The sequence below is a fragment of the Bos indicus x Bos taurus genome, chromosome 8 (genome assembly GCF_003369695.1).
Source record: "Bos indicus x Bos taurus breed Angus x Brahman F1 hybrid chromosome 8, Bos_hybrid_MaternalHap_v2.0, whole genome shotgun sequence".
In the NCBI taxonomy this organism is placed as follows: Eukaryota; Metazoa; Chordata; class Mammalia; order Artiodactyla; family Bovidae; genus Bos; species Bos indicus x Bos taurus.
Window position 1 is genome coordinate 5,574,506 of NC_040083.1, and position 11,136 is coordinate 5,585,641.

At 38.6% G+C, this 11,136-nt stretch overlaps 1 protein-coding gene across 1 annotated transcript; it reads left to right on the forward strand.

Moving 5' to 3' along the window:
- Positions 1-417: 417 nt before the first annotated feature.
- Positions 418-5,678, forward strand: SAP30 (Sin3A associated protein 30). The gene is made up of 4 exons (XM_027548948.1): positions 418-1,048; positions 2,586-2,711; positions 3,230-3,328; positions 5,351-5,678. The coding sequence occupies exons 1-4, from the start codon at positions 734-736 to the stop codon at positions 5,471-5,473; spliced, it is 663 nt and encodes a 220-aa protein (XP_027404749.1). The 5' UTR covers positions 418-733; the 3' UTR covers positions 5,474-5,678.
- Positions 5,679-11,136: the final 5,458 nt, after the last annotated feature.

Sequence of the window (11,136 nt, forward strand, 5' to 3'; positions counted from 1 at the left end):
CTTCCCTCCTCTCGCATCACCTCCCTTCCTACCCTCGCATGCCCTCCCCTCCTACCCCCGCCTCCCGCCTTTTGTGCTTCGCTTCAGGAGTTAAGTGACCTCTTCGTCTAAAGTGCCAGCTCTGCAAAATCCAGGAGCTGAACACAGCTCAACTTCCCGGGAGCTACCAGAGCCAGAAAACATCACAACCCCCACCTCCCAACCACACGCCCCTGTTTTCTCAATGTATTACCGAAAGAAAAAAAAAAAAATCCAGCTCCGCCTCCGCGCGATAAATGCTGGGATAAGTAGTTCCCCTAAACCATGAAGCTCGATGTCAGACTGGAGCTCAGGTTGGCTTCCCAAAAGAGAACTACAATTCCCGTGGTGCCCTGCGGGCAGAATGGAAGGGGCGGAACGGCAAGGGCGAAACGCGCTTGCGCAGATCGAGGGCCGAAGGGAGGTGGAGGTATCGAGGTCCAACTGCTGAAGAGTCTCCATGTGACAGTGAGCGGCGTCCCAGCTCCAGGCGACGCCAGATTCCAGTTCCCGATCCCACGCCCCGTCCACTGACCCTGTGCCTGCAGACAGCAGCAGGCCGGGGCCCCGTGGTCTTGTCTGGAGGACCCTGGCTCAGAGTTAATAGTCTCCGCCAAGCAGGTGCGAGGGACCGCCGAGACCCCCTGCATCTCCAGAGAGGCAGGCGGCGCGGAGAGCAAGGCTTCTGTCAGCGCGGCGCTGCGAGTGCGGGAACATGAACGGCTTCACTCCCGAGGACATGAGCCGCGGCGGGGACGCGGCCGCCGCTGTGGCCGCCGTGGTCGCCGCTGCTGCCGCCGCCGCGTCAGCCGGGAACGGGGCTGGGGCTGGCGCCGGGGCCGAGGTGCCGGGCGCAGGGGCAGTCTCGGCGGCGGGGCCGCCGGGAGCGGCAGGGCCGGGCCCCGGGCAGCTGTGCTGTCTGCGCGAGGACGGCGAGCGGTGCGGCCGGGCGGCGGGCAACGCCAGCTTCAGCAAAAGGATCCAGAAGAGCATCTCCCAGAAGAAGGTGAAGATCGAGTTGGATAAAAGCGTAAGTGACGGCGGTACGAATCTGCTCTGCCCGCCCCCCGGGGCGCTCGGGGAGAGGAGCAGACGCGTGTCGGTGAGGGTGCGGGAGCCCCAGACCTGGGTGCCTCGCGAGCCCGTTCCGGGGTCCCTAGTAGGAAGCAAACAACAAAGTGCTGCAACTCGGCCCGCCGTCCGCAGTAAACAGTCTCGCGCCCCCCGGACCCGCTCCCGCGCCCCCACCCCTTAGGGCCCCCACTCCTCCTCTGAGGGGGTCGGTGGTGAAACAAAGGGGGCGGCCGCGCCGAGAACCCAGAGTAGCTGTTCTGCAACCCACGGCTCCTTCTGGAACCGAGGCACCTTCTTTGTTTTGCTGCCCGAGCGGGTAGCTTCCCCGGTCCAGGAGTGAAGTTCAGCCAGGACCGGACGCTGCGGGCGACTAGGACCCTGTCTCGGGTCCCGCGGGTGCGGGGTGGGGGACCCCCGGCTGCGAGCCGCGCGGCCGTGTCATCATCTAGGGCAGCTGCTCAAGACTTGGGGAGCGGGCAGCCGCTGCGGGTTAGCAGCCCTCCGTTTGGCAGCCATCAGGGTTTCTTTCTTCGTCCTTTCGCAGGTCTGTTCCTCTGACCATCTAGGAGGTTTTTAGAAACGACCGTTTCCACTTTTCCGAGCCCTGGGGAGCGGTAATAAATCACAAGATGTGAGAACCATCACACGTCCTGCATCTTCTTAACTTGCACTTTAGCTCAAAGTTTAATGTGAAAGCCTGTTAGCTCACTCCTCAATTTTTTTTTTAAGAAGTAACTGCTGATGTATAAAACCCAGTATTTCAGAGGCTGCCGTACAGCTCTCAGAACTATGTAATTAACGTTTTTGAGAACTTTATGTGGGATACTTTCTGCCTATTCAGTTAGTTCATCAGTTCTGTTCTTGAGAAACTTTCCAGGTATACTTGAATCATTTAACACTGTTTTGGTTGGAAAAACGTATTATACATAAATGCTTTTATTTAATACTCAGGAAAGTTCATAATTCAAATTTGAATTTAGTAAGGATGTGAAATCAATTATTTGTCAAAAGTGGATGGTTTTGTGTCTGGATTATAATTTGAGTATTAAGTTAGATTAGGAAGCATTCACTATGGTATTAATATTTTTAAATGCTCTTTTAAGTAAAGAAAATACTATCAAATAGCAAAATTGTGGCCAGCATCTTTTTTCCCTTGTTTAAAAAACCGGCAAAGCTGAACTAATCTAGTTCACCATCGCTGCAATTTGATGACAGAATCCAGAGCGTAGGAATTTCTCATTCTCTGCTTCTCTCCCTTCCATTACTGGCACTTCTCCCCACCCCACCCCCCAGTCCTCTTTAACAATATTGCTAGACATGATATGTTTTAACTGGGTTCAGGACTTAAGAGTAGCAAGAAACGTTCGTTGTCTTAATAATGGCCTGTTACTAATGTTTATATTTTTAATAATTCACCGTAACTATGTATTTTACTAATACATAGACACATTTTCCTGTAATCATAAGTTGTCTGTGAAACTTTTCTGTTTCAGGCAAGACATCTTTACATTTGTGATTATCATAAAAACTTAATTCAGAGTGTGCGAAACAGAAGAAAGAGAAAAGGGAGTGATGATGATGGAGGCGATTCGCCTGTTCAAGATATTGATACTCCGGAGGTAGGTGAAAGCTTTGTAAGTTAAATGTAAAACTTCTGAAAGTTTTATTTAAAAAATACAAACAAATTCTAAAAATACTTGAAGCATTTGAAAACTCTAAAAATGAAAGCAAAATTAAATATAGCCAGTTAACATGCAGTTATGCAGTTTGACTTGTTATGGCTTCAATTGATAAATTTTTTTTTACTTTTTAAAAAATTTACTTATTTTTTAATTGAAGGATAATTACAGAATTTTGTTGTTTCCTGTCAAACTTCAACATGAATCAGCCATAGGTGTACATATGTCCCCTTCCTCTTGAACCTCCCTACTCAATTGACAACTCTTATAGTCCCCAGTCTTTAATAATCATCCTCAAAATATTGAAGCATTTAATGCATTTTTAGTTTTATTATTTAAAAGCCTTTTAAAATAGTGGAATTAAATTTTCACTGTGTTGAAGTTGAAATGTTTTTTATAGCAAATATTAGTCATTAGCAAATGATATGAACTAACTCATATACATTAATTTTTTCTAGGTTGATTTATATCAATTACAGGTGAATACACTTAGGAGATACAAAAGACACTTCAAACTTCCAACCAGACCGGGACTTAATAAAGCACAGCTTGTTGAGGTATATATAAGTTTTAAACTATTTAACCTTTAATACAAAAAAAGTCATTAAATGCTAATGATGTTAATTTAGTATATATAACAATACATTTTAGTTAGAAAAATCACAGTTAATAAAATCTGTTGTGGAAGAATCTAGTTGTCTAGAAATGTTTGTCTACCACTTAGGAAAGTCCTTTATATAATGATTAGTCAGTAGATTATATGCAGTTTTCTAAGCATCTTCTAATACTGATTTTCAGAAATAGTAAGTAAAAGGTTTTTTTTATTCTCTCTCTAGAAACCTGTTTCTTTTAAAATTTTATTTTACTCAGTAAACACTTATTGAGCACCTAATTGAGGCATAATAATAAATTAATAAGCTTTGATGTCTTTGTTAGAATTTTCTTGAAGTTTTTGTTGGAATAGATTTTACAGATAAACCTCTGAACAGTATTCCTGTAACTTGCTGATTTAACTATTTCAGAACTTGTTCTTGTTGATGTTAGTTTGTTTTACGTGAAGCATCCCTGTTTTTATGACTAGAAAACGCAAAGACTCTGATCCAAGCTTTTACTTATAGGTTCTTGAATATAGGACTTGCAGTCCTTCAGTGAATTTTGAAAAGTTGAGTGCTTGTCTTCTCAGGAAATAATAGAGCCAAGAAATGTGTGTGTCATATTAAGATATCTATAGATCTATATGTTTATACTCCTATCATGTTTAAAATAAAAATGCTTAACCTACTTGACAGACTATAAATAAATATGTAAATCAGTTTTCTTATATTCTTCAGCTTGAATTTAGAGAACTAACATTTTATAAAATGTCCATATTGAATAACATAGGTGAATAGACGGTACACTTCTTTAGCAGAATGCTTTTTAACATTAAAGCTTTAGCCAGAATTTCTTCTTTCCTTCTTGTTTAGACAACAACAATCTAATTTTTCTTTAAATTTGATTTAAAAGGTCAAGTCCTTTTCAAGTTGTATAGTACATTAATATAACATAAACATATTTCCTGCCATGATAAATTATTAATATGTTGATATATAAACAGATACATAGTGAAAGTGCTTTTATTTTGGGACAAATGACAACCTAAGAACTGGTTATTTTAAATGTTATATTTAAATGTACATTTTTTTAAATGCAGAAATCAAACCTGATGTTTTTGATAATCTGATCTTCTTTTAAAGATCTGTTTTCTTATTTAGAAATGAGAAATCCAAATAGTATGAGTGTTATAACTTAGTCAGAAATGCAGATATTTATAAACAATTCCAGAGTTGAGTGACCAGCCTCCGTAAGTCTCTTACCTTTTTCTTTAAGAAGTTTTATCTTCTAGAATCTAAATACGCATTTCAGTGCCCCGGTTTAGTCTAATATACTTCTACTGGTAGTTGCAGTGCATGTGTTACACTAGCAGAATGAAAAGGCAAGAAGGCAGGTAAACATTCTTCAGTGGACATCCTTTCCCTTCTCATTTCTCATCCATAATTTTTATACAGAAAAAATTTCAGGGAATCTTAACAAAGAATATTTCCAATGAATGAATGAATGTTAAGTCGTGGCAAACATATTTGTAAGATAATTCTTGGTTTGTTTCTATTGTACCAAAACTTTTCTGACTTAATGGTGGTTCTTTTTCCATAAGAAAAACCATAAACCATTATATGATGCATGTGGACTCTTAACATTCTGTTTTATTTCATTGATATTTGAAGTTTACAAGTAAAAGTATTTAATTCTTGATCTATGTCTCAGCTATAAAATTTAAAAGAAAGTGCAGTGCACATTCTGATTAATATATACTTAATTGAGCGGGCTAAGGGGTCTTTTGAAATTACACTATCTCTTGTTCATAACGTCTTATTCTTATATGCCTTTTGTCCTGTTGGTGTTTTGTTAAATACAATTTATTTTTGAAAGGAAATAGCTCTTACCACACATTTTCTTTTGATGACAGTGTTTTTTTTTACCTAGTTTTTAAAATCTATTAATATCTATAATTTAATTTCCTCAATTTTGTTTCTTTATAGATAGTTGGTTGCCACTTTAGGTCTATTCCAGTGAATGAAAAAGACACCTTAACATATTTCATCTACTCAGTGAAGAATGACAAGAACAAGTCAGATCTCAAGGTTGACAGTAGTGTTCACTAGGAGAGATGGAATTAAAACTTGGATGTTCAGATGTTAAGACTGCTTACTGCTTTTTCACGTGTAGAAATGTTCCTTCTGTATTTTTTCTACAGAGGATTTTCTCTGGTTTTATTTTCTTTGTTTTGACTCTAATTAGTTGGAAGCTCATGTACAATGAGCTTTCCTAGATTAAAAAATATTTTAAATAAAGGTTATTACTATTATAGTTGCTTCAGTGTATTTATTTTGTGGAACTTGATTTTTATTTTAAACTGACTTTTAGGGACCAGTATTAATTGAAGTTTAAATTTGAAGATCACTTTATTATCTTTTTTCCCTTTTTTTAGTTCTGAGAAACTAACAAAAGTAATAGATGTCGTCCATTTGCTCTCTCTGGGGCAATCTGATTTGGAATTAAGGATATCCTAAATAGTATTATTTTTTAAGTGCTTTTTAGTACTAACAAGTTCGAAATAGCAGGAAGAACAAATAGTTTGATGCCTACTTCCTTCCAAAGAAGAGTTAATGTGTCAGCAAAGGTAAATGCAGTGCTGAAAGTTGAAATCTGAATGTAGAATTAAATAGTTTGTCATTTCTTTAAATTTTGTTTTAGTGAAAAAGTATTTACATGGCACAGATATACAAAGAACCTCTGAACTGCCCCTTAATTTTCAGTCATGTTCTGTACTGTTTACAATGCAAATTAAAACTAATAAGTTGGAGAGATCGAGAATTTATCAAGATCTTTAAATTTTGGTCATACATAGCTCTGACTTGATTTCTGTTTTATTTAGTTTTATATTTCATTCTCTGTTAGTTTTCTCTTAAATATTTTTACCTCTTCTTTTCATGAGATTGTAGTATTTAGCCAAAGGCTTACCGTTACAAATCAAATTTATAGCTTGTGACATCAGAACAAAACATGTAGTGCAGATTTTAGGATGCAAATGCATGAGCCCATTAATGCAGCTCAGGATATCTCAAAGTCAACATTTGGTCCTGATGATTCTTTATTGTGGGAGGCTGTCCTGTGTGTTTTAAAAGGTTTGGTGGCGTCACTGGAGTCCACATACTAATGCAGTAGAGCTCTAAAGGTAATAACTGAAAATATCCCTAGACATTGTCAAATGGCTCTGGGGGGACAAAATCACCCCTGCTTGGGAACCACTATGTAGATAAGTTTAAAGAACATCTTAGCTCCACAGAAGGTGAGTCTGTGTATTTCTAAGTGTTCTGTGTGTACTGACAGCTAGAAAATGTGGTGAACAGTAACACCATACTGGTGTTTAGGCCATGTAAAGATTTACTTGCAATTTTATTGATGAGCCAGAGGCTGTAATAATTAGTATATAGAAACCACTTGTTTCTAGTACTCCAGAAATCTCCATGAGAAGTTTTTTCTTGGCTGTATGAAGATGAACCAACCACACAGCTACAAAATGTGGTGGTTTGTTTGAAAAAAGTATTACTTCTATGTTGTATATTTTTGCCTAAATCTATAAAAATTTTCTTTTTCAGTAGAAACTTGACTGTAGGCTTAAATTTTATGAAATAAGCTTGAAATTTTGATCATATATAGCTCTGACTTGATTTCTGTTTTACCTTCTTTTATATTTTATTCTCTGTCAGTTTTCTCTTAAATATTTTTACCTCTTCTGATGAAAAAAGCTTGAAGCTATTTGTTGACATTAAAATCCATGTTTATGAATATAACCTTTGCCTCTCAATCTTAATTTCATACAATTACTTGCATAAAATGTAGTTGTATAAGAAAGTGAAATAATGAGAGTTGAGTGTTGATTTATCCAATGACATTAAATTTTGTTAGAGCAATTTAAAACATGAAAAACAGAACTTAAGAGCCTCCCCCTCAAAGACAAGAGACTCAAGAAGCTGCAAAGTAAAACTTTTACATAGAAATTTTAATTCTCACTGAGTTTTTAAAATCATGAGTTCTATGGAAATCTTTGTTGTACTTATCTGTATCTGAACAAGAAAAATTAAATGGAAACTCATATCTCTGAAAGGATACGGATTACGTTAAATGTTAGAACATCAGGAAAAGAATCAAAATTTGACTGCTGTTGGGGTAGAATGTGTGGCAGGAGCTCAAGAAATTGTTTGGTAACTACCCTTCATGGAATTATTTAGGTAAAGGCTAAAAATTAATGTCTGAAATGTATTTCTTTAAGAAAGTAAGCTCTATTATTTCTAAATAAAGTTTTTTTTTAGTTGAAATGTACATGATATACAATTAATCACTTTATACAGTTTGGTAGTATTTAGTTTATTCACATCTTCAAGGGTCACAGCCTTGTGATGAAGGGACTTGTGTAACTTAATGAAGCTATAAGCCATTCCATGTAGGATCACCCAAGATAGATGGGTCATAGCAGAGAGTTCTGACAAAATGCTGCTCCTTGGAAGGAAAGGTATGTCAAACCTAGACAGCATATTAAAAAGCAAAGACATCACTTTGCTGACAAAGATCAGTATAGTCAAAGCTATGGTTTTTCCAGTAGCCATATATGCATGTGAAAGTTGAACTATAAAGAAGGCTGAGTGCTGAAGAATTGGTTCTTTTGAATTGTGGTGTTGGAGAAGACTCTTGAGAGTCTGTTGGACTGCAAGCAGATCAAACCAGTCAATCCTCAAGGAAATCAACCCTGGATAGTCATTGGAAGGACTGATGCTGAAGCTCTAATATTTTGGCCACCTGATGCAAAGAATGAACTCATTGGAAAGACCCCTATGCTGGAACAGATTGAAGGCCAAAGGAGAAGAGGGCAGCAGAGGATGAGATGGTTCAATAATATCACCAACTCTATGGACATGAATTTGAGCAAACTCCAGGAGATAGTGAAGGACAGGGAAGCCTGGTGTGCTGCAGTCCATGGAGTTGCAGAGTGGGATGTGATTTAGCAACTGAAAATATCAACAAAGTGTATTTACAACGTTGTGCAACCACCAGCTCTAATTTAAAATGTTTTCATCACCCCATAGAAACACCCACAAGTAATTACTCCCAATTCCACCTCTTCCCATCCCCTGATAACCTTTAATCTTTTTGTATCTATGGATTTGCCTGTTATGGTATATCATGTAAAAGGAATCATATAACACATGTCCTTTTGTGTGGATTTTTCTTTTACTTAAGATGTTTTCAAGGTTTATCCAAAATGCAGCATATATTAGTACTTTGCTCCTTTTTATGGCTGAATGACATTCCAATGTGTGTGTGTATGTGTGTGTGACAATTTGTTTTTCCAGTCATCCATTAATGAACATTTAGACATTTTGATTTCCACCTTTGGCTATTACGACTAATGCTACTATAAACACTTGTGTACAAGTTTCTGCGTGGGCTTGTCTTTATTTCTCTTGGGTATATGTCTAGGAGTGGAGTTGCCTAGTCACATGGTAATGCTGTAACATTTTGAGGAACCTCCAAACTTTTCCATAGTGGCTGTATTAACAACTATTTCTCGAAATTGCTAATGCCTGTATTTCCTCTTTTTTTTTTTTTAATTAAAGCTGTCCTAATGGGTGTTAGGGAGAAGGCAATGGCACCCCACTCCAGTACTGTTGCCCGGAAAATCCCATGAACGGAGGAGCCTGGTGGGCTGCAGTCCATGGGGTCGCTAAGAGTCAGACATGACTGAGCAACTTCACTTTCACTTTCCACTTTCATGCATTGGAGAAGGAAATGGCAACCCACTCCAGTGTTCTTGCCTGGAGAATCCCAGGGACGGGGGAGCCTGGTGGGCTGCCATCTATGGGGTCGAACAGAGTCGGACATGACTGACGCGACTTAGCAGCAGCAGCAGCAATGGGTGTTAAGTGATAGCATTGTGGTTTTGATTTGTATTTTTTTCAATTCCTTTATTCATTTTTAAATTGGGTTGTTTGTTTTTGTTGTTCAGTTGTAGGAATTCTTTATTCTAGGTATTAACTCTATATGTGATACATGATTTACAAATATTTTCTCCCATTCTGTAGATTGCCTTTTCACATTTTTGATAATGTTCTTTGATGCAAAAAAGTTTTAAATTTTTATTTAGTATAATTAATTTTTTTTCTTTTGTTTTCTCATACTTTTGGTGTCAAGCCTAAGAATCTATTGCCAAATCCAAGGTTGTAAAGATAAGCCCCTATTTTTTTCCTAGGAATTTTGTAATTTTGGCTCTTAAATGTAGGTTGTTGACCCATTTTGAGTCAATTTATGTATATATGGAGTGAGGTAGAGTTCCAGCTTCATTGTTTTGAATGAGGTTATCCAGTTTTGCAGCACTGTTGGTTGAAGAGACTGTTCTTCTCCACTGAATGGTCTTGGCACCCTTGTCGAAACTCAATTTGCGTAGATATTTGGGTTTATTTCTATATTTTCAATTCTGTTTTAGGCTGTATTTCTATTAGGCCAGTACTATTTTTTTTTTTTTTTGACTATTGTAACTGTGTAGTAAGTTTTGAAATCAGGAAATGTGAGTCCTCTAATTTTTTTTTTCACTACATTCAGTCACAAGTCTTGTCTGACTCTTTGCAGCCCCACAAACTGCAGCCAGGCTCCTCTGTCTTTCACTGTCTCCTGGAGTCTGCTCAAACTCATGTCCATTGAGTCAGTGATACCATCCAACCATCTCAACCTCTGTCATCCCCTTCTCCTCTTGCCCTCAATCTTTCCCAGCATCAGGGTCTTTTCCAATGAGTTGGCTCTTTGCATCAGGTGGCCAAAGCATTGGAGCATCAGCTTCACCATCAGTCTTTCCAATGAATATTCAGGGTTTATTTCCTTTTTGGATTGACTGGTTTGATCTCCTTGAAGTCTAACAGATTCTCAAGGGTCTTCTCCAGCACCACAGTTCAAAAGGATCAATTCTTTATGGTCCAACTCTCACATGAGTACATGACTGCTGGAAAAACTATAGCTTGGACTATACAGACCTTTGTCAGCAAAGTGATGTGTCTGCTTTTTAATATGCTGTCTACATTTGTCATAGCTTTTCTTCCAAGGAGCAAGAATCTTTTGATTTCATGGCTGCGGTCATCATCTGCAGTGATTTTGGAGCCCAAGAAAATAAAATCTGACACAGTTTGCACTTTTCCCCGTCTATTTGCCATGAAGTGATGGGACTGGATGCCATGATCTTAGTTTTTTGAATGTTGAGTTTTAAGCCAGCTTTTTCACTCTCCTCTTTCGCCTTCATCAAGAGGCTCTTTCCTCTTTGCTTTCTGCCATTAGAGTAGTATGATCTGCATATCCGAGGTTGTTGGTATTTTTCCCGGTAGACTTGATTCCAGCTTGTGATTCATCCAGCCCAGTATTTCACAGAATGTTCTCTAAATGGCAGTTAAATAAGGTGACTATATACAGCATTGATGTACTCCTTTCCCAGTTTTGAACCAGTCTGTTGTTCGATGTCTCGTTCTGTTTCCTCTTGTCCTGCATACAGGTTTCTCAGGAGACAGGTAAGGTGGTTTGGTATTCCTATCTCTTTAAGAATGTTCCAGTTTGTTGTGATCCACACAATCAAAGGCTTTAGTGTAGTCAATGAAGCAGAAGTAGATGTTTTTCTGGAATTCTCTTGCTTTTTCTATGATCCAATAGATGTTGGCAGTTTGATCTCTGGTTCTGCTGCCTTTTCTAAATCCAACTCGTACTTCTGGAAGTTCTCAGTTCACGTACT